This window comes from Apodemus sylvaticus, chromosome 2 (assembly GCF_947179515.1).
Source record: "Apodemus sylvaticus chromosome 2, mApoSyl1.1, whole genome shotgun sequence".
Taxonomy (NCBI): domain Eukaryota; kingdom Metazoa; phylum Chordata; class Mammalia; order Rodentia; family Muridae; genus Apodemus; species Apodemus sylvaticus.
In genome coordinates, this window is record NC_067473.1 from 151,139,147 (window position 1) to 151,165,849 (window position 26,703).

Consider the following 26,703-nt stretch of genomic DNA (forward strand, 5'->3'; position numbering starts at 1 on the left):
TGGGAACTGAAGGACCTGGCCTTGCTGGTCTAAAGGGAGGGTCAGAAAGCTGCATTCAGGAATGGGAAGGCCTCTCTCCCAGTCAAGACAGAGCAAGTCTAACAAGTTGCCATTCACCGGCATAAAGAGGGTTCCTTCCAAAGCGGGACTGAGCCAGAGCTGGCCTTCCTAGCCTGCAGCATGAAACGGGCCTCATTCCTTTACACTCTGCCTGTCCAGCAGATGGTCTAGCTTGTAGGTGACACAGCATGACTATGAATCCCAGGGTCCTTCCTCTGTGTTATATTCAGGCCTGGGGATGAAGGCTGGGGGCACCTTAATTCAGGACTGCAATCCAAGAGAGCTGCGAGAGTCCCCATCCTCTCTGAAGTCCCCTCTGCCTGCCCTTCCAACAAAGCAAGCAGCCACTACCCTAACACACTGCCACCTCCTGTCTCAGGAAAACAGGCCCTTCAGGAGCATGGTGATCTCTGTGCACAGTGATCTACCCCTGCCTTAAAATCTCAGCTCTGGAAGGTGGGGGAGGGGGCAAGATGGCTCTCCTAGCAGGTAACAGCACTCGCCTGGGGTTGACCCCCCAGAACCCACATGGACATAAGAGACTCCCACAGGCTGTTCCTGGGATAGACACACAAACAGGCACACACACACACATACACACACACATACACACACACATACACACACACCACATAAGTACAAATAACAGCAACACCCCCTCTGTAGGGACATTTTCTCTGTGCTACTTTATGGTTCTGATCACAGAGAAATCTGTATGGTAGCTTTTTGTCCTGTGTGGTGAGCTGTTTGGGGGTAACTCGCCTTACCTATCACTGGGCCCTCCTGTTGGTTACATCCACCCTTTTGCTTCTCAGCTTCTTAGCAGCTAAGCAGTTACCCCTTGCTGGGTTCTTGGCTTACAGAATAAGCAGGTGGCCTGAGCTCTTCAGTTACCTGCACCCTGGAATCCTAGCTTGCTGGTACTGCTGAGTACCTGCCAGGGCCACAGCTAACAGCTGCAGAAATCAGGCCCCTCCCTCACAGTCTCTGTTTAGCCAGTCAGAGGCCAAGAAGGATCAACACGGTGCAGAGGCCAGCAGGGGAACGTTGGTGCTCCAGGTGTGTGTGTGTGTGTGTGTGTACACTCGAATGCTTGTGCTGGTCTGTGTGTCCTTTGCTTTGCCATCCCTGATGACAAAGCAGCACCACAGATCAAGGGTGAATGCCCCATTAAGGCTCCAGCTACCTGTGGTCTTACTGAGGTGCTCTGTCAGGCTATGAGCCCAGCTGTGGAAGGACAGCAGGATGGGAAGGCAGCTGGGACAGGGAGGACAGGGGCAGGGGAAGGACCCAGGTAAGCTGTGGCAGGTGGAGAGACGACTGAGATTTATCCTTCATCTACGGCAGGTTTCTCACAAACTAAGGCCAAGGTCTAAGACGGGGACCGATCAGACCCAACCATAAGGAAAGCTCTCTTAACTCCCCCCAGGAAAGCCACTCAGCGAGGCTTCTTACCTTTGTCTCTCCTCATCAAAAATCCTGGGCAGATGCAGCCACACGACAGGTAGCAGGAGGTGACTCAGGAAGATTGTCCTCCCGGGCACTTGGGTGAATCTGCCAAGAGCCTCTGGTCCCTAGGGTCTACCACAGCGACAGAACAGGGATTCTGGCCTGAAGGCTGAGCTCTGTCTCTGGGTGTACAGGACAGGACTAAAGCCTGGGGGCACCACCTCTGGCAGGGCAGGTCCCCGGCTGAAGATTCCTGTGCCCTGTGCCCTCTTCTGTGTCCATGCTTGCCCTTCTTGCCAGAAAGAAGGTCCACTTTGTTCTCACTTAAATCTCTCGTTTCCCAGTGGATTGCTAAAGGGCTCGGGACACAGAGATAAATCTCTTAGGTGACGGGTCTCTGTGATGCTCCACGGGGAGGAGGAGTCTGGGAAGATCTGAACTTGAGCAGACAGGGAAGTGAGGCCACACGTGAACTCGCCTCCCAGTCAAGGGCTGACACATTTATTTGCTTAGCCCAAGAAACATTTGCTGAACCCTGTTGTGTGACAGTGTGACTCGAGGTCTAGAATCAGAGCTCGGTCTGCTTACCCTCTGTGAACCCACACGGGCTGTCCATGAGGTGAGACATCAAACACAGAAACAAATCTCCTCACTTAGAACATAAAGTGAGAAAGAGAGAGGGAGGGGAGGGGGAAGATGGAGAGAGGAGGGGAGAGAGGAGGAAGAGAGGGGGAGACAGAGGAAGCAAGGGAGAAAGGGAGAGAGAACAAATAATAAGGGAGAGGGGGGAGGTGAGGAGAGGAAGAGAGAGTAAGAGAGAGCAAATAGAGAGAGGGAGACAGGGAGGGGATGGGGAAAGAGATGAAGAGGGAGGGAGAGAGAGAAAGAGAGGGAGGAGAGAGAGAGACAGAGAAAGACAGCAAGACCCCTCAAATGATGACAGAGAAGGCTACTTTACCTCAGGAGGTCAAGGAAGTCTCTGCCAGGTGATGAGGCCTGAGTTGGTTTTATAAAGATCTGAGATCTGATTATACCAGCCAGCCATGCTGAGCTCTGGGGTAAGCAAATTCCAGAGAGAGATGGCAGACTTGGTGCTCTGAAGTGAAGTGAACCGACTTGTTTGAGGAAGACAGTGATTCGGGCTGAAGTCAAAGACACCAGCAAGGCCGCCTCGTGGGTTTGCAGGGATCTCAATTTTGTTCTAAATGGGAAAGTTGGGTAAGAGTCAAGGAGTGGTGGGGTTTGGCCTTCTGAGAGATCCCTGTGGTCATATGGAGAATGGATCCAAGAAAGGCCAGAGGAGGAAACTGGAACCCTAAAAGCACATTGCAAGACAAGTTTGGCTTGGCAGTCACAGCAGAAATGAGCAGTGTGTGTGTGTGTGTTCAGTGTGTACTCATTTTGGTATGGAGTCCTGGAACCAAGGTCTTCAGAACCAAGGTGAACCAAGAGAAATGGCTACCGCAGAGATAATGAGCCTTGAAAGGCAGACAGTGTGAGGAGATCAGCCTTCACAGAGAAGATGGGCTCAGCTTCTCAAAATGTGTTGCTCACAATGACACAGTGCCTCAGGTGGCGCCTGGAATATACCGAATTCTGCACTAGGTAGGCAGTTGGCCTCTTAGGAGCTGGGGCTGGAACAGCCCAGAGCCTGCCCTCTGCCCTGCCCTCATTTCTACCCAAGGAGCCCTGAAGCCGGACTTTCACTGAGGTAGAAGCAAACCCTGCCTTCTTCAGACTTCCCTATTAGAGTCGTTAACACCTCCTCCATCTTGGAAATCGCCCCACCCTCAGCCACTGAAGAAAGAGTTGAGTTCCATTCTAGAAATACTCTGGGACCCTTTGACTCCTGGAGCCAAGGATGAAGCCATAAGCTTCCTTCCGTCCCAAAGGGTCGACTGTCCTCAACATCAGCCCCGCTGCTTGTGCTTGGAAGCAGGAAGTGTTTGCGTGGGTGAAGGAAATCCGTGTGTAGTGAGCACCTCAGTGAGAAAGGAGAAGGGCAGACAGGCCCTGCATCCTCAGAGGGCCCTGCATCCTGAGAGCTGAGCGCCGCCATGCTTGCTGGGGCAGAGCCCCTGCCCACTTGGGATGGCGGGTCTTATCTGTGCTTCTTCTCAGGGACCTACCTGCCCACCTACCCCTCTCGGCCACCTGGACCTTCAAGCCTGGCTGCCCCTATCACAGAGCACCCCATATCCACCTCAGAAATCCTAAGGCTGTGGGAGGGGCCTCTTAGGACCTCAGGGTTTTTCAGCTGCAAACTCAGCTGAACGACTATCCTATCCAACATGGAGGCTACCAACTACACAGGGACACCCACATCTCTGTTAAGAAGAAATAATATTAAAAATTCGGGTCCCCAATCTCACAAGCCACATGTAGAGTTTCCAGCAGCCACAGGTAATTAGTGGTTACAGGACATCACCATCACCCTGTAAACCCCATCTACATGGGGAAGCTTTGGGTCAGGGGCTCCCGGGACCTGCCACAGAATCACCTGTCACCACAAAAAGTCCAGGTTCTCGGTCCTAGCCTGCCCCCTGGGTAAAAACTCTGCAGTGACTTCCAGCTTTGCTCCAGGAGGCTCTGGTCTAGTCCTTTGCAACTTCTGTCCCCTGAGTCTCAACAGTGGTACAGGCTTGTAATCACAGCTACTCAAGAGGTTGAGGCAGACGCATCACAAGTTCAAGGCTAGCCTGGGCAACTTAGCAAAACCCAGTTTCAAGAGGAAAAACACCAGAAAGTCTGGAGATGCAGCTTAATGGCCAAATGGCAATTTCGACTCATTGCCCAAGTGACCCAGAGCAGCACTCTAGCCCTGGAAAGCCCAGTGCTACGGCTGTGCTAGCTGGAAGTCCACTGGCATGAGTACTCCATCATCTCCTTCCCCATCAAATCTCCCAGGCTAATGGCAGGTGGATTCCCACTGTCTTTGAGAAAGACGCAGATCTGTATTCTGTGCCATACTGGAACTCAAGGGCATCATGGAAGAGCGCCCCCCCACCCCCCGGCACTAGAGTCAGAATGGGCATTGAGTGACTTTAGAATTTCTTAGGCAGGTGTCATAACAATGAAGACGCCAATCCTGTGCTCAGTGTGTATGAGAGGCCTGCCCACGTGCTGCAGACCGATTTGCCTGCCAGGCCTCCCACCCAGACATGGAGGGAAGAACTCAGAACCATGCCTTACAGGCTCAGGGCCCCAGACCGAAGCTAGATTTGTTACTTCCTGGCTGGCAACTTGGCTGAGCCATGAAACCTCTACTCAGCTTCTGTTCCCTCAGCCCATGAAGTCTAAATGAGGCTAGCGCCAGTCTGTGAAGAATTAAACACCCTCCTGCCTATAAAGGTGCCTGACTCACCCGGAGCATCCAGAATATCTTTAATATTATTCTAGACACTAAGAAGTTGGCCTACTTTGAAGCCCTTCTATTCCGCATAGCTCTGCCTTTTCGTTCTATTCTTTGGCCCCAAGTTCTCCTGTCGTTCTTTGTCCCAGATTTCTCTTAGTATGTGAGTGCCCCCTTGGGTTCTCCAGACCTATTTGGGAATCAAAGAGGCAGATGGTTCCTGTGATGGAAGACATCACAGGGGTAGCATCTGTGCACTGATGGCCTCGCAAACGCGGGTGGTCTGGCTATGACTCGGCCTTCAGCAGCTCAGCTCTCTTCCCACGTATGAGCAGAGACCGGACTTACAGAGGAGGTTCCACCAGGCCTGAGATCCACAAGGCCCGTGAGCTGCCAGACTCTCAAAGGCCTTCATTCCAGACTCGGTTTACCACCTTTGGTCCCATGATCTTGCATAATGCTCTCCCAGCTTCTTTTTTTTTTCAACTGGGTCAAAGGGAAACAAGCACGCAGCGAGTGCGCCTTGAGCTCCCGGACCCGAGAGGAAACCATTCCCATGAATCTCTGGCCTTAGAGCCTGACCTTTCTCGGTATTTCTCTTGGTATTGCTTTTCGCACTGGGACAACCCACTGGCCTGGATTCCCACCAGGCTCCTGCTCCCAGAGGCCCTAGACGCCCCTTACCAGAGATCAGCCTTCACTGTTTCCGCCTGCCCGTGCTTCTCCTGGCTGTCTTCCTGGGCGCTATCATTTTCTTCTCTCACTGTCTCCTCCCTCCCCAAACATTCCTCTGACCCTGCCTTCCTCCTTCCTGTCTCCTGCAGCCGTGGGCATCCAGATGCAAGCAGAATACCTGCAGCGCCAGTTCTGGGCAGCCATGCGGCAGGTAGGGCAACTGGGGGCCCAGGAGCCGGGAGAGGATTCAACAAGCCACCCATAGGGAAGGACTGTCCCCACAGCCTGGCCCATCAGTGCCACGGGAGACACCCTCATTCTCTTTCTGCCTTTCCTGACCTTCCCTGAGCCCTGCATTTTGGGCCACTTCCTGATCAGACCCAAGGCAAAGGGTAAAACAGGGCAGTTGCTGCTGCCCCCAGACCATCATAGCCTTGACTGCCACAGAGCGAGGCAGAGCTCCACTCGGCCCCTCCCTCCAAGGCCCAGGCCTCATGTGCTGTCCAGGCTCTGGGGGACTTTCCCTTGCTCCATCATCTGTACACACACCACACACACACACCAGGAGCCCTCACTGTCCTTCTAGCCAGAGGCCTCCTCCCAGTGAGAAGCTTCCTCTGCCCCTTCACTCTCGGCTGCTAGGTCTCTGGCCTTGGGCACAGGCAGTTGCATAGTAAAGGTAGAAGGGCGTGGAGGTGAAGGGGGACAATAAGAAGCCCTAGTGCCATGCTGGTGGCCCACGTTTGTCCTCAGAAGAGCACAGCCTGCTACTCAGTACCCTGTTGCTGAGACACGCCAACATGTGTACACGGGCCTGTTACACAAGGCAGATATACCGCATCTACCGCAGGCAGGTTCTCCACATCCAATAGGCACTCCCCAAATGTACCACACAGGACCTATACAGACACGTTTACCACAGACAGACCCTCCACATGCAAGACAGTCAGCACCATTCATATACAAGACACCTTCATATCCATAGCACACTGCACATTTACAGAAACACACCTGCACACAGAGCATACATACTGCATGTATACCACACATAAAACGTGTTCAAATGCTCCATATACACACCACTTGTAAGCCTACCTGATACACATACACATTGTATACATATAGACGCATACCTCACACTTGACACTACATAAAGGCACAGGCGTCCAAGCATGCACTTACTGCCATGCATGTGCACACAGTTCACTGATGTCCCCTCTTCCTTCCAGTGCAGCACTGTAGAGGGGCCGTGCCCGAAGAGCTGCGAGGACACTGTAAGTTCTTCCCCAGAGCACAGGTTCGGCGTCCTGTGTCTCTCTGTGGACTTCCTTCCCAAACGCCCCCTTCCTGACCCTGGCTGCAGGGTCCAGCCCTCCTGTACTGCTAGAATGAACAGGAGGGCTGGAGCCATCACCAGCCCTGGCTGTGACTCCTGGCCTGGCCTTTCCCCTAGGATCTGGACTGCTTCGTCATAGACAACAATGGCTTCATCCTGATCTCAGAGAGACCCCAAGAGGTGAGTGACTGAGGCGCTAGAGCTGAAAGAGGTCAGGAGGAAGTGTGCTATGGATATGAAGGTGTCTTGTATATGGATGATGCTGACTGTCTTGCATGTGGAGGGTCTGTCTGTGGTAAACGTGTCTGTATAGATCCTGTGTGGTACATTTGGGGAGTGCCTATTGGATGTGGAGAACCTGCCTGCAGTAGATGCGGTATATCTGCCTTGTGTAAGACCTTAGCAGCTACATCAGCCAAACAGCTTATCAGCCAAACAGGCGCAAGGCTGGGGCCTTCCTTCCACTTTAACGCAAACTTAGGTAGAAATTGTTTCCCCAATCCAAGAAGAGGAGGCAAGATTGCAAACACGGGGCACCATTCAAATGCAAAACTGCTCCTTGTTAGCTGTCACTAAGCCCTCTCTGAGCAGTGCTGAAAGGAAGCCAGCCCCACACTGCTGAAGGAGCCACTCCATAGAGTACTGCTCTGAAGGAGCCTGGCTGTGCTGCCGCCATGTGCCCCGCCCCTCCCCCACACAACCATCAGGGACTTTCGAGCCCTGAGTCCTCCTGCTGCCTGCACCTTGTCTCTTCTATCCATCCTCCCACGCCATGGTAGACATCATGGTATCCAGGGGAACTGCCTCCACCTCTGTGCTCCTCGCTGGCTCTCCGATTCTAGCCACCAAGGCAGGGCCCCGTAGGCTAAGGAGGGCACGGGGACCATCCTTGCTTCAGACAGCAGCCTGCCTTCCCTTCAGCCACCTACTCAGGCAAAAGAGGAAGCCACGATGGTAATTCTATATCTGCTCAGCCACGGATCAGACCCTAAAATTAGCCAGGAATTATACTTTAAAAGAAGCCTGTTCAGCCTGGAGCTAAACCTGAACACATCCACCTGAACCAGCGCCGCGACACAAGCCCGCAGCTCTGCGTAGTCTCCAACAGGAAGGTGTATGTTCAGTTCAGCAAGCAGCTTCCAAGATCTGTGCCTCAGTTTCTTCCTCCTGGAAATGAGAGGTCGGGCTACCCGAAGTCAGGGCTCAACCCCAAGCTGGATATTGGCAGAGTTGCAGGATCAGAGCTGTCACTGACCAGGGACATGGCCAGGGTGGTCTCTCTCCCCCAAAGCCATACTGTAGCCTCATGAACATGAGGCTGAGTGTCCGTGGAAACTGTCAGAACATGACAGGAAGCAGAGCTAGAGCAAGAGACTGGGCACAGATAAATGGTAGAGAGAAGGGGACCAAAGGACTGTGTCACTATGGCCCAGGGACAGTTCTCCCTTTCCCTCCCTCCTCCCCCTCCTTGTTTGTTTTATTTTGTTTTGTTTTTTTTTTGGGGGGGGGGACATAGTTTTGGGTAAGACAGGGTTTGTCGGTATAGTCCTGGCTGTCCTAGAACTCACTCTGTACACCAGGCCACCAGCCTCTGCCTCTCGAGTACAGGAATTAAAGGCATGTGCCGCCGCCGCCGGCCAGGCATGACAGTTCTTAAGTAGTGTACAGGAAGAGCTGAGAAGAGAAAGCTCCTTTCACCATTTCCTCCTACTGGAAAAGCCTGGGTTGTCAGTCAGGGCATTGCCAGAACTCTGGCCAATCATTAGCCCTGGCACCTGTGTTGCTGGTTTGGCCTCCTTCCTTTTCCCGCTTTCCTCAGCCACTGCCCTTCTGCACGCAGAGATTGTCCATTCTGTCAGAAAACAAAAGTTGACTCTGTGGCTGAGGAGGCCCAAGGACAACAGGGTGTCTCTGTCACTCGAACCCTAGCCCCACTGCCATATGACCAGGACGGGCTTCGATCTCCCCTTGGGTTGCTCGAGGCTCTAAAGGCGGCCATGAAGCTAAGGAGTAGCAGAGGGAGTTAGGTGGTTTGATCAGGTGAGGTAAGATTTCAGCCAGGCCCAAGAGAGTTGCCAGAACATGGGCCAGTAGGGCCCATAGAGGGGCAGAGACATTTGGGGGCCTCTGCCTTGTGAACTGGCGGCCTCTGATGGCGACTGAGCAGGCCCAGGACGCGTGAGGGAGCAGGCACTGTTCCAACAGGCTCTGCTATGGATACTGAACCATCTCATGTAATGTTCATGAACTTGAAATATTAATGGCCTTTTGATTTTTTTCCCCAACCATTTGAAAGCAAAAGGACTTTTCTTTGATCAAGAACCCACGTAACTCCCCAATAGACCAAATGGAGCTCTCGGCCCTAGCTTGCTGAACTTTGCTCCCCAGCCCTGACACTGAAGCCAGGCAGCAAAGGTAGCGTTACCTCAGGGAAGGAGACCCCGGGGTCTTTGAACAACAACACATTGGGTTGCTTTGTCCCCGTTCTACCTACAGTATTCCCGCTGGTATGCTCATCAAGTGTAATCCCAGGACATTGCAGAATCCATTAGTTTGTTCTGAGATTTATATTTGATGTAATATACATTTTCACTCTCTATTTTAAGTGGTTAGCTTCTGCGTCTTCATTTTCTCAAGTGTTGTGTTATCTTATGTTTTTCATAGGCTTAAAAGCTAATCCAAATCCTTTATGAAGAGTATAAATGAAACTAGCTTCGAGAGGGATTCTACCAGTTCCAAGACATGCCCCCTCAACACACACACACACACACACATGCACACACACATGCACACACACATGCACACACACACACATGCACACACACATGCACACACACACACACACACACCTCCAATGAACAACCATATGCAGAACTTGTGTGGTGCTATGCAATAGAGACAGGTCTCTGCCAGGATCTTGTTATCTGGGGATAGTTGGTGAACTCAAACCAGTTTTGTCTAGGGGACAGAGGGAGGGTACAAGTCCCTGTGGCCTGGTAGCCACCCTGAGTCCTTCAATGCCCTGTCCCAGTTGCTCTGTCATGACTCAGAAGAGCTCACTGGCTCTGATTCACTTTGTTGGGTCTCACAGAATTGCAGCCAATCCTGCAAGTTTCTGGAAGTTAAGGATAAGGAGTACCAACCCCTAGGTTAGCTCGAGGAGAGGATTCGTGTCAAGACTGGAGCTGCAGCTCCTTAAAGGGCAAGGCTCGGTATCTCTCTCCTCATCTGGGCTTGTCTGGGATACACTGTAAGCTGAGCTGTGCTAGATCCACAGGCCTGGGACTCAGACCAGTCTGAACACACAGCACATGGATGGGCACTGACAGGCAGTCACACATCAGGCAAGGGATCCCTGCACTGGCACAACTATCCCACAGCAGGGATGGATTCACATTTCCTGCCTAAGCTATCCACTAGACTCCAGGCTCCAGGGCAGATCTCATAGGACCTTGACTCCATCCCAAGTTCATATCAAACTAAATGCAGGCAACCCCAGGCCTTTGGATCTTCCAGAGTTCCACCAGCATGCAAGCTATGCTCTATGTATGGACAATCTCTGGTTGGGGATTCCTTGGGAGGTCAGCAGTGTTCCTGCTGTAACACCTATTAAATCTGGGTTCTGACGTTGTAAACCTTCCACATTGTAACCTTCCCTTTGCAGGTCCAGCATTCCTATCTGAGGCACTGCTCCATTTGGACAAAGGGCAACAGTAAATGTGTCTGCTAGGAAAGGTGTTCTCAAGGTGGCATCATAGCTAGGGTAACTCCTGCCTTCTGGTCCATTTCCCAAGCAGGAGGGCATACAGCCCTCTCACTTTAAGTAGATTCCCAGAAATCCTCATCTGGGCTTTGTACCATTTCATTGGCCAGCCCTTAGTACAAGGGTTTCTGGGAAGTGTAGTCTTTTGTGGACCACAGTACTAACTTTGTTGCAGTCAAACTCTCTTTCTAAAGGAAGGACAGTGAGCATGTCCTGCTGAAATGTTCTGTGTTCTAGGACATGGAGTTTTGTTTGCAGAGGCAGAAGTATTTTTCAGGGTCCAGGATGTGATGTGTTTTCTTTCTTTTCTTTCTTTTTCTTTCTTTTGTGTGTGTGTGTGTGTGTGTGTGTGTGTGTGTTTTGTTTTGTTTTGTTGTTTTTTTTTTGAGACAGGGTTTCTCTGTGTAGCCCTGGCTGTCCTGGAAAACACACACACACACCTCCAATGGACAACTATATGCAGGACCTGTATCGTGCTATGGAGTAGAGACTTGTCTCTACAGGGATCTTGTTATCTGGTGATGGGAGAGGAAACACATCCAATCACTGGAATAGCGAAAAGCTAACCCAAGTGAGCAGAATCGTCCACACTGCAGGAGCAGTGGCGACTCCAGGCGCCTTGGAAGATGCTGGGCAAGATACTGATTGATGAGATCACTGTCTTAGTTTACTGCTGTGAACAGACACCATGACCAAGGCGACTCTTAAAAGAACAACATTTAATTTGGGCTGGCTTACAGGTTCAGAGGTTCAGTCCACTATCATCAAGGCAGGAACATGGCAGCGTCCAGGCAGGCATGGCGCAGGAGGAACTAAGAGTTCTATATCTTCATCTGAAGGCCTCTAGGAGAAGACGGGCTTCCAAGAAGCTAGGATGAGAGTCTTAAAGCCCTCACCCACAGTGACACACTTTCTCCAATGAAGTCACAACTCCAAATAGTGCCATTCCCCGGGCCAAGCATATTCAAACTACCACAAACACAAAGGGAGGAATAAGTTTTGTTGTTGTTGTTATTTGTGTGCTTGTGTGTGTGTGTGTGTGTGTTATTTTCAGGGGGTGACGTAGATAACACTTTCCCAAACCTAGAAGTAGTTAAAAAGATAAGCAAAGAAAGTAGAGATGCCAAGAGGTGCAATGCGGACACAGATGCAGAAAGACAATAGAAGCAGAGGGTGAACAGAACAGGGTGGGGGAGAACGCTAGGCCTCCTACCCTCCTTGATGGAAGAGGCCAGTATGAGTGAAACCCGAGACAGAACTTGTCAAAAACTGCCTTTGACGTTACACACCACCACCACCACCACCATCATTACTATTACCCCATAAACATCATTACCACACAAACACATACCACACTAACATTACCACCTCATACCCCATCACTATCACCATCGCTACCAACATGATCATCACCATCACCACCACCACCATCACTACCATCACTACGCCACCACAACCAACAAAAATCACATCCAACAAACAAGGTCCACAAACTCATTTTCGTGAAAAACCTGACTCATGTGGACTGTTTGAAGGAACTCTGTACCATTATGGGTTTTTGGGTAGAGGGGGTTAGAGAAGTTGGGTTTTGGGGGGGTTGTATTTTGTTTAGGGGAATTTGTCATTTTGTTTTGAGCACCCTCTGGGCTGACGTCATAGCCAGCTGCAGATGGCAGCACAATTTAGAAAGCATTGCCACGGGCAGTTGGGGATGGGGGAGGGCTGCCGGGAAGTAGAGAGGATTGCATAAAAGAGTGTCTAGTCCACAGAAAAGTGGCTACAGAGACAGCCAGCGGTAGCTCTAGTTCCCCCCTTGTAGCCGCCAGCAGCTACATGTAAACTGGGTTACCTGTTGAGAGAATTTTGGGGTCATAGGGAAGAGCGGCGAAAAGAAAGTACGGCTAAGTCAATGTTCACTGATCAAAGCCGTAAACTTTAATGGCGCCGGACCTTTTAACAGTTTGGGCAAACCCTTCCCCCCAGACTCCAGGCTGAGTTCCGGTGGAAGTTGTCTAGCTTCTCTTGGAGGTCTTCGTCTTGACTGCTCCGGCAGCTGGGTGGGTCACCTGTTTAATTCAGGAATCCCTATACCAGGAAGAACAATGAACTTAACCTTTACTACGTGCGCTCCACCCTAAGTGGAGCAGAATCCTGGCTAACTGGGAGAAGTTAACCTTGACCAAAGTCAAACTCTGACCAAGTGCAAGACTGCCCCAATATGGCTCTGTACATGTCCTCCCTTTTTTTATTAATTTGAACACGAGGAGGTAGAAAACAAGTGGATAAATATCCTTCATAAGAAGGCGGGCCTTAACCAGGAGGGGAAGCATTGACCGTAATTCCTCTTAAATATTGTATAACGTCTTTTTCAGAGGAGGGGTAATAGGCTCCCTTATTATTTTAAGGACAGCCTCTCGACGTTAACCCCTATGCAATTAGGTGTACTTCCTGGGGACTCAGAAGCAGAAATTCACCTCCCCATGCAGTGCTTTGCCTCGCACGTCTCGCTGGTACCCATGTTTGTTCAAAAACAAACACACATAGATCTGAGTTCTATGTGGCTCCCTCTTTGGAGATCCACTTGTGTAAGTTTTGAAGCCAGGGGGGTCTGCAAGTGTCTTTAACAGACATGTAATCTCTCCATCCAGGTGAGCCTGGGTGGAGACAGCCAGTCTGCTTAACAGACAAGGTCAAGAGTTAAAGGTGGAAGAGGATTAACTTGTCCCAGAAGTATCCAATTCAGTTGTAAATTAACAACTTTAAGGATCCAAAGCTTGGCCTCTGAGGTGGGAGAGGTAGCCTTGTGAATCAAGAATTAAGCTGTTACTTCTCAGGAAAAGTGGAGACTATATGTTAAATTAACACAGCTGGCTGAAGATTGTTAGCCATCTTCAAAATTGGAATCTTCAATATTGGAATTATTTCTAGACCAGTCTATGGTTGAGTCAGCTGAGCACAATAAGGAGAAGTCATTTTAACTCTTCTTAATTAATTTTTCCTAAGCTAGCATAACAGTCTCCATGTTCTGTCCCACAAAGTCTAAAAGCTTGAAGCTAGGCAATTTATCTAACCTGGGACATTTAACAATTGAGGTAAGTCAAGAACATATACCCAATATAGCTCTTATGTTACCATGGTCTGGGCATTCAGCAAGCACACAGTCAGCATATCTTCTGCAGCATTCTGTGGAAAAAACAGAGGACATGCCTTCTCCCCCAATATTAAATCAGGATCATGGCATATGTTAGTAAGTGAATTCCTTCATTTCACCTAGACATCAATATGTCTAATTACAAGATGTCATATACATTTAGCAAGGAGTTTCTTGGCATCTAAATTTTAAAATTTTAAAATTTTCTTAAAAACATGTAAGCATAATTTAAATTATATGTACAGGGACACGATTTCCCCTCTCTTCTTTCTTCCAAGAAGATATTGTTTTATTAATTTAAGTTGGAACACAAAGTATAACCCATAACATAGGCAATAACTATGTAATTATATAAAATATAGTTGCTTTTTCTGTTAGAGCAGTTGCAACTAGACAGCCTAAAAATGAATCATTAGTCACATGTACATATTTTTTTTTTTATCTTTTAAATTAGAAATATGAATATCATTTATCTGTAATAACTAAGTCCTCTAGGATTAACACCATTACCTGATAGAGGTAGAAATTGAGGACATCAAGAACAAATCTTTACAATTTGATGTGCACAAAATATAAAATTATTTCAAATACCTAAAGGACAGTCATTTAGAGAACATATCCTTTGTTCTTAGAAATTTGAATCACATTTGTATAAACTGTAGAAATTAAGAATTAGCAGTATTAAAAATGGACCAATTTTAAGCAATTATAAACCATGAGCTATGTATATCTACTATTATTAAAAGCTTGACCTTTAACATCTTAAAGATAGCTGCTATAGCACCCAATTCAGGTATCTGTGTTGAAGCAGGGAGAAACTTAAAGGAATAAACATGTGATCTGATAGTACAAATTATCTTTTGGATAACAATTATTAATTTTGCCTAAAAATGCTTGTCATGTAATAGACCAACCATTAATAATAAATTTGATTGTTGCTTGAAGCAAGGAACAAATGTTTCCTACCTTGAAAACAGAGGTTTAAGACCTTCTGTGGCAAGCTTAAAATGAGGTAAATAAGATAAAGCCAATTAATATATCCTAACAACCTTTGAAAGCCATTTACCTAAAAATTCTAAAAGTCTATAGGAGCAAGGGCCTGTAACAAACATTCTATGAACATTATACACTGAAATTTTTAAGATCTTAACTTCTGTATTGAAAGAGAGACAAACATTTTTTCCTCACAGGACGTAAGGCTGTTAGCCATTCCTTGAGGCAAAAACTTTCTAATGACATTGTTTTGTTGTTTCTTTAAAATTAGAAGCAAATGCTTTTATAACTATCAGAATGTAAAGCAAAAAACCAACCCTTTAAATTTACAATAATTTTATAGGGAGTAGACAGGCCAAATGTTAATGCTTTTATAGCCTCCTTGACCTTTCATAGATTTGAACTGCATTTTAACCCACACCTGGATAAGTCAAAAAACTTTTTTTTTTTTTTTTTTAAAGCCAAACACTCCCTAGGTGGGGCCTGTAAGGCAGAAACAATTTCTCAAAACTTCCTCACTAGCTTCCCCTGAGGCAGCTCTAAGCTTTGCATTAACTCAAATGTAAATTTTTTTATCTGCCCTAGGATCCACCTTGAGTCCTTGGCAAGGACTTTGTATGAGATTCCTCAAATGTAAATATCTTCTAATCTGAGCCTTTTATCTAAGACCAGAACCAAACCTACAAGGAAGTTGAGGATTAAACAAAAGAAACCTGTAATTTCATGGTCAAAGGAACCTACTTGATATCAAATACATTTCTACAGAGATCTCCTTTTTAATCTTGGAGGGTTAAATTTTGCTCCTACCATTGTAGCCTATAAACTTGTGGAAAAGAGGCAATGGGCTTCTAAAACCCATAGCTGCATCACTCTCAAAATTATCTTAATTACAAAATGTTAACAATTACGAGCCTGCAAACTGAAAACTGTAGCCAATGACACACTGATTTTTATTGTAACTCAATGTTTTCTTGTAATATTAGAGCACAATTGTAATTTTGGAAGCAAATCTCAATTTTAAACAATCTATTTTCTTTAAAATTAATGGCAAACACATATTTACAGCACAAGGTTTGTATGCCAGTTCTTATGTTCAAGTGTATAACAGTGTAACTTATTAAAGAGACAATATTTTAAATCTTAATCTTCATTAAGTCTAATCTCCAGGCCAAGATTCACATGAAACACCATGTCAATTTAGGAGCGTCCCAAAGGCCTGTATTTCCTGGATTGCGTCATGTCACGTGGTGTTCAAAATGGCGACTACCCTAAACTACCAGCCTTAACCATCATGCCACGTGTTCAAAATGGCGACTACCCTAAACTACCAGCCTTAACCATCATGCCACGTGTTCAAAATGGCGACTACCCTAAACTACCAGCCTTAACCTAACTTTTGTTAATAACATTATACCTTTTAAATCATGTGCAGTGACTTAAGCCAATACTCTATAGTCAAGACATGTAAAATATACCTTTAAATCCAATTATAAACAAGAACAAAGCATGAGTGGCGTTAGGCCACGTGTAGTTAGTTAAGATAGCTCTAACACTGAATCACCAGTTTTAAACTAACCTTTTCTTAATAACACTATACCTTTTACATAATAACCAATTAATTTATAACTCTTTAGTCAAGAAATGTAAAGCCTTATATCATTAAAACCAATTAGAAACATGTATAAAGCGACTACATGAATTTCACAAGCCAAACCAAGGTCTTCCCAAATCTCGAGGTTTCTGGGCTTTTAAGAGCGGCTTTTTCCCCAGCCACGCTTGTCTCTTGAGTGAGCTGCGCTGTCGTGGCGTGGCTTTGAATCAATCCCCACACAAACTGTGGCTAGCTCAAGAGGTTACCAGCAGATGTAATCTTTACCAATTTTTCTTTTTAACATGAAACAGTCATTCACACAAAGACACAGAGAGGACATAAACATACACATAGACAGACAGTCGGTGCACCGGGACAAACACGGAAAGATACACAGAAAGTTAAGCGTGCTTGTTAAGCAATTGCATCCATTTTCCTCTTTAAACAGCTCTTAGAAGCTGTGGACATATGCCTATTTTTAAAAACCCCTTTCTTTTCGCCGAAATCAGCTCTTACGAGCTTTGGGCAAATGCCTACCAAATTCCTTCCCCATATTTCCCTATCTTATCAACCCAAGCAGTCCTGCGCTGGGTCCACGCAGTATGCTTGAAAAACTGTATCCATTCCTGCACTCACAACCATAGACACGAATTCACTAGCGCTAGTTTTGCCCTCTATGTTGCTTACCGTGCGGACACCATTAATTTTCACCTTTTTCTGCGAAGCTTCGCTGGATAGGGCTACCTCAAGAAATTCTCTCGTGCCAGGTCTTCCCACGTTCAGGCGCCACTATGTAGCCGCCAGCAGCTACATGTAAACTGGGTTACCTGTTGAGAGAATTTTGGGGTCATAGGGAAGAGCGGCGAAAAGAAAGTACGGCTAAGTCAATGTTCACTGATCAAAGCCGTAAACTTTAATGGCGCCGGACCTTTTAACAGTTTGGGCAAACCCTTCCCCCCAGACTCCAGGCTGAGTTCCGGTGGAAGTTGTCTAGCTTCTCTTGGAGGTCTTCGTCTTGACTGCTCCGGCAGCTGGGTGGGTCACCTGTTTAATTCAGGAATCCCTATACCAGGAAGAACAATGAACTTAACCTTTACTACGTGCGCTCCACCCTAAGTGGAGCAGAATCCTGGCTAACTGGGAGAAGTTAACCTTGACCAAAGTCAAACTCTGACCAAGTGCAAGACTGCCCCAATATGGCTCTGTACACCCCCTCACAGATCGGAAGACTTCTGGGGGAAGCGGATGGCGCTCTCATGACACAGCTCCTCAGCATGGGGGTGTTCAGCAGGTAAGAGGAACGCTGCTCTCCCTGGTCCTGATAGCCCCAGTCTGACCCCAGAAGCCCCCAAGACTGTCTAGGAATGGGTGTGAGGAGGTGTGGACATCCCTCAGATAGACTCTCCAGCCTCAGCTCGGGGCCCTAAGGAAAGCCAGCAAGGCTAAAACAGCAAGCTCATGTTCTTGAAACCATTCAAACACGGGTGTGTCATCTTGGTTGGAGCTGGTTTCTGGTCTACTGTTCTAACCTGGGTGCCCTCATGGGTCCCAGTCAGCATAAGTTCTGCTCTCAAGGCCTCCAGGCCAGGGCATGGAGTGGTTTTGTCTCCGACACAGCTTGCTTCTGCATTTCAGGGTGACCATGTATGACTACCAGGCCATGTGCAAGGCCCCTGATCATCACCACAGTGCAGCCGAATCCCTGATCAGCGTGAGTCAGGCCAGGCCTTCCGCTACCAGGGCACATCCTCTGCCCTGTCCTTGAGGACGTCACCTGGTCCCATCCTCATCCAGCCTCAGACCTTCTGGCTCTGTCCTGATGCCCCTCACCCCTTCCCCTGGGGCTGCGGGGCTGCCCTGTCCCAGAGGGGAGGGTGCTGGTAAAATAGTGGTGTCCAAACACTAAGAGATGCCCTCACCTCCTGGCCCGATGTTAAGGTCTCCAGGGGTCCTCATCCGTGGCCCAGCAGAGATGGGAAATGACCAGACTCCTGAAGGGTTTGTCAGAATTCCACTGTGGGGTGTCTGACCTACAGAAGGTTCCTGTGGGGGGTGGCTGACAGGCAGAAGGAGCACTCTGCTTTGGTGCTCCCTCTGCGGGGACAGGCAGGTGGGATCTGGGAGGTGGCAGTTACAGGACATCACCTGGTGTTTCCCTGAGATGGTTCTGCTCTCCTCCAGCCTCTCTCTGCCTTCTTGATGGTGGCCAGGTGGCTACTACATGAATGTCTTCTGTGAGTAGGGGTTAGAGAAAGAACTACCCACACCCGGGGGGAGGGGGGAATAGGTGGGAGGACAGGAGGGTGGGGGAGGGAGGAGTCCCTGCAACTGGGAACTGGATCATGAGGCTGGGATCAAAGGAGAGGGCTCCCTGTAGATGGGGTGTGGATTGTGGGTATGGGGGTTCCCAGGTGAAGAGAATTCCCTTTGTGGGAGGGCTGGGTCATGATTGGGAGTGAGAGGCCTGAGAGGACTCTCTTGCATATGGAGACTGGAGCATGAGGATATCCTTAAAACGGCAGCCAGTGACCCAGATGATAGCCTGGCTCCCTGGCCAAGGGAAGAGGGAGGCTTGCAAGCCCACCCTACCTCTCCTTCAGTCACGCCCTCGTGCAGAAAGACAGGGTCCTACAGGTGGTGGCTAGCTGCAGTGGCATCCCGAGATCCAGACATGCCAGCCCCCAAGACAGTGTTCTGTGCCCTGCTGCAGGTTCCTGTTAGAGTGGAGTGCCTGGGGGTCTTGGCAGGACAAAGGGTCAGAGGGTAAGTGCGAGGAGGCAGGGGTGGGCAGCACCTTGGTAAGCTCGTTGGAAAGCTTTTGTCTGGGGTGACAGCAGGGTGGGTGTCGAAGTGTTCATGTTCGTAATCTCATCTCATCCATTCCCCTTCCCCTCACTCCGGGGTCCCTCACCTCTGTGTGTGACGTCACACCACCTCTGAACACCTTCGCTCCGTGTGACATCATCACTACCCTATGACATCATCACCGCCCTGTGACATCATCTTGCCCTCGTGTGATCCTGTACCTTTCCTCTGCCATGTCCAACCCTGTGGTGGGCTCATGCCCTGGGCAGCCAAAGCTGTCTTCCATCACTGTAAGTAATTCTGACTGAAAGATCCAACCCTATCCCGGTACACCAGGGAGCCACACGGGCTTACCTTTAAGCCTTTATCCAGGGAGTGAGCACAAACAGAGTTTCTCTATCTAAGTCCTTTATCCTTGGACACTCCTTGATTGGGGGTGAAGTGTCCCCAAACCATTAATCCACTTTAAAGCACCATTTCTGGGAATCAAGGAAGCCCAGACTTTCAGCTGGACTAAGTATAGACCTGCCTTAGGAAACAGCCATCTCCTCTTGAGAGGTTCCAATAATTAAAGGAAGGCATGGCCCATTATGTAGTTGAGATGCCACCAGGTCATCCCAGAGACAAAAGCAGTGTCACCTGTGCCCAGGTTTGAAGGAGTGTCCTCCAGGATAACACTTGAGTGAGATTGTGCCTAAGGCCAGAGGGCCTCAAAGACAATGACATGTTGAGGTGGCCCTGACACAAAGCAAAGTAAAACTCATCTGTCCTGTCTGTGCTGCTGCTGCTGCTTGCTGCCAGCCTGCCTGGGAAAGGACATCTGTTCTTTACAAACCAAGAGACACAAATGGCACCTGGGTCCTGGAGATGTGGGACTCCTGTGCCGTGAAGCTGCCTGATTTCAGTCCACCCTGCTCAACAGTCTGGGTTCAGGACATCTGGTAGCGAGAAGGCTCTGAGTGCCTCGATTGGCTTTCTTATATAAATGATGCCCCTGCTTCCCTTCCACCCCTCTAGCTGCTACTGACCAAGGCAAGTCCTTGGGTCCACAGTTCCTGGATTTGGTCCCCTTCATGATTCCTGGCTGTAGTGGGAAGTCACCTCCAGCAGTTCTCACAGGGCCTGGCTGGAACAGTGGCAGAAGCCCTGTGATACAGTCTGCACACTCACTGTAGGCCCAGGATGCACAGACATGCTCCTCCCACCTGCACGCTCCTCCCACCTATACGCTCCTCCCACCTGCACGCTCCTCCCAGCTGCATGCTCCTCCCACCTGCACACTCCTCCCACCTGCACGCTCCTCCCACCTGCACACTCCATGAGCCCCTTCTGCCAGGAGACCTCAAGGAAGCCACCTGGTCCTGCCTCTGGTGGCTCTGATAGGTATCAGCACTGGAATGTCCTCTCCAGTGACAGGGAAAAAGCCCAACCTTAAGCCTAGTCGGTGAAGAGCCGTGTAATAAACTTCTGGCCTCTGACCCCGAAGGCCAGGCGCAGGGGTGGCCAGCAGCAGGAACAGGAAGTGAAGCTGGCAGAGCTGCGGCTGCTTTCCCAGCCCACAGGAACTGTGGGACTGAAGCCTGCCTCCCCTCTTAGCTTCGTTGTCTGTGAGGGAAGCATCTGGGTCCGGGCATGGAGACCTGTCACTCTCCTCCTCACTTTTTGTGTGATCTTGCAAAAGAGATGTCATGTTTGCACCCCCGTTCCCGGATTTTTAAGATGTTTACTGCCGCCTTCCTTCCCTATCTTCTTCGCTGCCGGGCTGTAAGGGACGAAGTGTGTTGATGCTTTGGGACCTCAGGGGCCCTGGGAAGGGCAACACAGCAGCGAGGCAGGGCTTCTGCGCCCCCACAACCGCACCGCAGAGCCGGGCAGGGCTCCACTCAACAGCAGCGCGGCAGGGCCTCCACCCTCCGCTGAGTGCTGGTCTGCTGTATCCCCGACCCTTGGAGTGAGCTAAAGGGTGTCACCCTTGTAAGGCCTTTTGCGATGTGTGGTAATCCTTCTCACACACGTTCCTCTGTCACCCGCAGCCCACAAACACAAGAAGCAGGACCTGCTGCACCCCTGTGACACAGAGTACTCAGTGTTCGTGTACCAGACGGCCATCGAGGAGGCCAACGGGATCATCGAGTGTGGGGTCTGCCAGAAGTAAGTCTCCAAGCAGCCACCGAGTCCAGACGGCCGCTTCTTGCCCCTGGCACCCACAGGAAAGTCTCCACAGGAGGAAAGGAGTGACATCTCAGAGAAGAGTTGCCCTCCTCAGTATCCTGATCTTCTGTGCAGCAAAAACCCAGACTCGGGCAGAGGGGAGGGGAGGAGGCATGGGCAGTTGGGTTGTCTACTTTAGGAGGCACGGGGACAAAGATCCAGAGGTCAGTTCCCATGTCAGTGAGTCAGAGTCCAAGGCCACGGGGTCTCTCATGGAAACCCCTACAGGCTTGCTTCCTTCAAGCCAGACCAGCTAGAGCAAGGTAGCGTCGGGGTCTTGAACACTTAGGCGACAGGCCGGGAAACAGACATGAAGTTCTGCCCTGTACGGAGCAGGAACTGTGTGCAGGTCTCGGGTGTTCTCAGCAAGGGCACAGGGTAGGACTGGAGGCCGTGGACGGAGCTGTCAGAGCCTGGGGCATCGCCAGCCCAAGCCTAGAATTTCTAAGCAGAATCCAGTCTCTGGGCAGAAGTCTCTGGCTTCATCCAGACCAGCTTGGAAGACCACACCTACTGACTTCCCACCCCAAACTTTGGAGAAACCAACCCAGAGACATCTGTCCCAACCCAAGAGGACAGTACCTCCAGGGCCAGTCTTGCAGCTTACTGGGGCCACCAGGATGTCTGGGGAGCCACAGACCTAGGCCAACTAGTGTGTAACCTCAGATTCTGGCATTAGACAGATCTAGGTTTCTGCCTCTTCATCATGTGTAACATCTTAAGTGCGCATACGGCAGCTTTCCTGGGACTAACTGTTGGCATGCTTATCTTAGGCTTGAAGAAACCCTCAAGGGTGCAGTAAAGAATAAGAGCTTCCCAGCAGACAGACTTGACTCTGCCTCCGATCTGCCTCTAGTATAACTGTAGGCAAGCTTCTAGCCTGTTTTGCCCTGTGCACAATGGGAACTATACCAAGTTCACATAATAGTGTAATGGCCACATGTGAGTGCTAGATACTTGTGTGTGTCTAATATCACCCACCCTATTCAAAATGTTTGGTGATAACCGTCTCAGCTGTGTATGTAACACAAAAAGACCTTTCCCTACCTCCCCCCAACTCCAGGCTGTATATAGGAGCATTGTGCCATCTTGTGGCCAAGCCTAGAACTGCAAGTTCTCTGGCTCTCAGAGCTGGAAGTGATCTCTGTGCCTGTTAGTGATGGCCCCTGTGCACGTTAGTGATAGCTCCTTCTTCACCCTCTCCAGGCTATTTGGAATGGAGGAGTGCCATTGCGAAGGTTAATCTAAAAGTACTGAGCTATTGGTCTCAATATTTCTATGCCTGCATGTCCCTCCTGGTGCCCCAGAGCTTCTGGAGTCTGCACTCCTATAACTCAGCCCACTGCCCTCTCTGCTGCAGGACATTCGTGATGCAGCAGATTCCCAGCAGCAACCTGCTCCTGCTAGTGACAGACCGTACCTGTGACTGCAGCGCCTACTCTCCGATCCTCCAGGAGGCCACAGAAGTCAAATATATCCTTCCCACCGTCCAAGGGGTAGGGGGTGGCTGAGGGATCATGGAGCAGCTCAGAGTTGAGGTGCAGAGTCCAGCATCTCACTGTCCTCCCTCGCTTACAGCACCATGATGGGGGCGGGGGAGGGGAGGGGAGAGCGGCCCATCCTGCACCTGCTTGCAGGGCCGCTGACCTCACAGATCTTGACCTCCAGGATCTCTAGAACCGTGGAGAGAGTTGTACCTTGACAGTGAGCTCTGCACATAATGCCTCTGTCAAGTGTGACCGGATGCGCTCCCAGAAGCCCCGGAGACGACCTGGCTCCTGCCACGCCTTCCATCCAGAGGTGCGGGCTATGAACAAAGAGACGTGGCCTTTGAGCCCTAGTTTTGTCCTGTGTGTGGCTTCTTGGGGCACGAATGTTTCTGGACTCAGATGACACCGCTGTATGTGTCTATCATGCTGGGAGAGCCCTGCATCCACACTTACATTGTGTGATACACAGAATAGGGGCAGAGACAAGCGAGGGAGTTCCAGGTCAGGTGGGGGATAGGGGAGGGGCAAAGGAAAGCAGATGGGGGAGGGGAGGGGGAGGGAGGGAAGGAGGGAGGGAGGGAGGGAGGGAGGGAGGGAGGGAGGGAGGGAGGGAAGGACCCAAGGACATCTGCACTTCCTAGGCCTGGGGCCCAGTAAGCTTCCCCTTACAGGGCTACTCATGACTTGGCTAGTGACAATAGTGACTGGTGTATATTAACCCCTAAACTAGGGACCTTACTACTCAGTCTCAGCTGGGTGTGGCTGCCACAAACGACCTCCCTAGAGATAGGTGTTGCTGCTCCTGGAGATGACGGCTGCTCCACACAATTATGAGAGGAAGGCCCTAAAGATTTAAGCAAGCAGACGCTACTGTCCCTAGAAGCTTGAAGAAAGGAAGGTTTCTTCTCTTAGAAACCATCCCCCAGGCTCTAGGTCTGTCTGTGTGCACCCCTGCTGTGCACGCAGGGGAGCAGGGGCTTGGGTTGTTGGAGGCCGCCTCTCTCCTAATGCCCTGTACCTCTCCGGCTTTCCAGGAGCATGCCCAGGACTGTGGCGGTGCTTCAGACACTCTGCCTTCATCCCCTCTGATCCTGCTGTCACTGTGGGCCTGGCTGTTTCCGCCCCAGCTTCTGTGGTGACTCTAGCCCATCTGCTTTCACAGAAGCGGGCCTTATGGAACATTCTACAAAGTTACCAGCTGATGAGGGCCCCGCTCAACAGCTGTGGGGTGTCTCCTTGGTTTCAGTCCTGGGCTACAAGTCCCTGCCTTTTAGAGACTGCTAGAGGGATCCCCAAGGTTCTTCAAGGAGCTGGGTGCCAGCCACCTCAAGTCTTCTATTCTTGTCTCAAGTGAAGGAAGGGCAGAAGTTAGTTACTCCACTTTACCAAAGTGTCACCTGTTTCCCTGACTGGTCTCCTACAGATCTGAGGAGGTCTGGGGGCCAGGATTCAGCAGTGAGGCCCATGCAGAGGCTGTGGCAAGAACCTGCTTGTCTACCAAAAGGAAGGTACTCTTATCCATTACAGATAGTGCAAGGAGGACAGGCAGGGGGAGAGACAGGAAGTCTAGGAAAGGGAGCAGAAGAGGAGGGAAGAAATGGAAAGAAAGCTGGGTGTAGTGGTGCACACCTTCAATCCCTGCACAACAGAAACAATAGGAACACAATAAACATTAAGTCCTGCCACCTATCTTCAGCCTGCTACCACTGAAGAATTTACACTAATAATCTGAAGGAGAGTGCAGAGGGGTATACGGGAGGATTTGGAGGGAACCAGAAGGGAGACATGTAATTATAGTCTCAGAAAGAAAAAGAAAAGCTATTAGGATGAGCTCTGCAGCTGCTGTAATGGGCAGCGTGGCACTGGACGAGTGTGATCCAGAGGAGGTGGTGAGAAAAGCAGAACTAGGACGAGCTCCTCACAGACCTTATCAAGGTAGGGAGCCAGGTGAGGTCTTCAAGACCTGTGGTGGGCTTCCTATGGCCCACAATTTACAAAAGAAATTAGACTCTTTCTGGGGTTAAGACCTGGAGGTTGGAAACAACACACAATCCTTGCCACAATACCCAAGGAAGTTCTACAATTTACCTGCCCTTTTTTGGCATTTTTTAAAAAATATATGTCTCTGTGCATTTGTGTATCTGTTTGTACAAAGATGCGGTAGCCAAAGGTGGTGTTGGCTGTCTTCCTCAATTACTTCTTTAATTTTTTTTAGATAAGATCTCTCACAAAATCTGAGCCCTCCAATTTATCCAGACTAGCTAGTCAGCGTGTCCCAGAAACCCATCTGTCACTGTCTCCCCAAGCTGGGCCTGCAAGCATGCCCGGCTATTGCCCTACTGTTTTAATAGTTTAGGAACCTAACTTGGGTCCTCATACTCCACTGGCTGAACCCCTCAAGCCCCACAATTTCCTGTCTTAAATCAGGAAACTAAACTGGCAGCAGTGGTACGCACCTTTAATCCCAGGATTGGGAGGCAGAGGCAGAAAGATCTCTAAGTATGAGACTAGCCTGATCTATAAAATGAGTCCCAGACACCCAGGACTACACAGAAACCTTATCTTGAGAATAAAAAAATAGATAAAACAACTAAAGTTGGAGAAGGGAAAATAGTTCTAAGTCCTGGCTTTGTGAAGTAGTAGGCAGTGTACCTAGAGCTACTTAGCACACAGTCAACACCAACATTCTGACCTCTCACCCTAGCATCCTGCCTCGTGGCTTGGAAGGTCAGGAAGGTCAGAGGTGCTGCCCAGCCCAGGTGAAGTACCAAGCTGTTGTAGCGGTGTTTCCTCTTTCATGCCAAAACACAGTATTGTCTGGCGTGGCAGGTCTTGCGACTGCTACCATAGCACCGGCCTTCCTTGTCATTAGTGTTAGGATTTCCACTCAGCATCAGGTCTCTTGAGGGGCTCGTCTTCTTCACCCAACCAGGCAGAGCATTTGGGGACGTTTATCAACTATTTTGGCCACAGGAGAAATGCTAAGTAGAGGGTGCCAGGCAGCTCCTGGCCATGAGCCACGGGGCTCTTGTGCCTGGCACTGCTGAGGGATTGTTTAGAACATCACCAGAGCAGCTGAAGAAAAGGCATTTCTGAGATGCTCTGTCCCTACCATAGACAACAGGCGTCTCCCCAAAGTGTGCCTGCCTCTTAGTTCTGAGGCTAGTGCAGCCAAAGGACATGTAGAAGGATGGCAAAGACATGAAGCTGCAAACTAAGCCCTCCTCAGTGATTTCTGAATGGTCACAATTCCATCAAGACACTGGAAGGCTGCAGTCTGGATTAGGCGAAAGATGTGGCACCTTGACTTTAGAGGAATGAAGTCGGCACCCCAGGATTAAATGAATGGACTACAGCATTCTGGCATCTTTCCTTATCTGTGTCGCCTTCAACCACAAGAGCTGGTTGAAGAACCACCTCAAATAAAAGGTTGCCACAGCACCTTGTGATGCTACATCAAGTTTTGGTTCAGGGGAACATAGGAGTGACCATATCCTAAGGTCACAAAAGCAAGTAGAGAGGGTAAGAGGGGCTCAGCTGAACCTAAGCCAAGCCCAATGGCAGCTTCAGAAATAGTCTTTATGTGACCCATGCGTCAGGAAGGCTGCAAAGGATGACTTGACAGAGAGCATCATATCCGAAGTAGATGTGTACCTGCCTCACAACTCTGAGTCTAGTGTGGCCAAAGGACAAGAGGCTGCAGCCCAAGTCTTCCTCAGTGGTTTCTGGGGGGCTGAGCCATCAAGTACTTAGACATGACTCCGGGAAGCATCAGGTGGCTTGTGCCCAGGGAGGAAAGGAAATGCTTTTAGACAGGGCTATTCCTG

General features: G+C 49.7%; 1 protein-coding gene across 3 annotated transcripts in view; it reads left to right on the forward strand.

Moving 5' to 3' along the window:
* Positions 1-26,581, forward strand: part of Cacna2d4 (calcium voltage-gated channel auxiliary subunit alpha2delta 4) — a 120,333-nt gene extending 93,752 nt beyond the window's left edge. For 2 of the 3 annotated variants that reach the window (XM_052174698.1, XM_052174700.1), the window contains 12 exons: positions 5,686-5,747; positions 6,766-6,810; positions 6,990-7,052; positions 17,591-17,661; positions 18,006-18,081; positions 18,552-18,604; positions 19,081-19,133; positions 19,445-19,465; positions 21,209-21,326; positions 22,747-22,859; positions 23,104-23,186; positions 23,911-26,581. In XM_052174698.1, coding sequence (XP_052030658.1) covers positions 5,686-5,747; positions 6,766-6,810; positions 6,990-7,052; positions 17,591-17,661; positions 18,006-18,081; positions 18,552-18,604; positions 19,081-19,133; positions 19,445-19,465; positions 21,209-21,326; positions 22,747-22,859; positions 23,104-23,186; positions 23,911-24,015 — 863 coding nt within the window. In that variant the 3' untranslated portion in view covers positions 24,016-26,581. The remainder of the gene's footprint in view (positions 1-5,685; positions 5,748-6,765; positions 6,811-6,989; positions 7,053-17,590; positions 17,662-18,005; positions 18,082-18,551; positions 18,605-19,080; positions 19,134-19,444; positions 19,466-21,208; positions 21,327-22,746; positions 22,860-23,103; positions 23,187-23,910) is intronic. The other variant, XM_052174699.1, reaches the window with a different exon arrangement.
* The last annotated feature ends 122 nt before the right edge of the window (positions 26,582-26,703 follow it).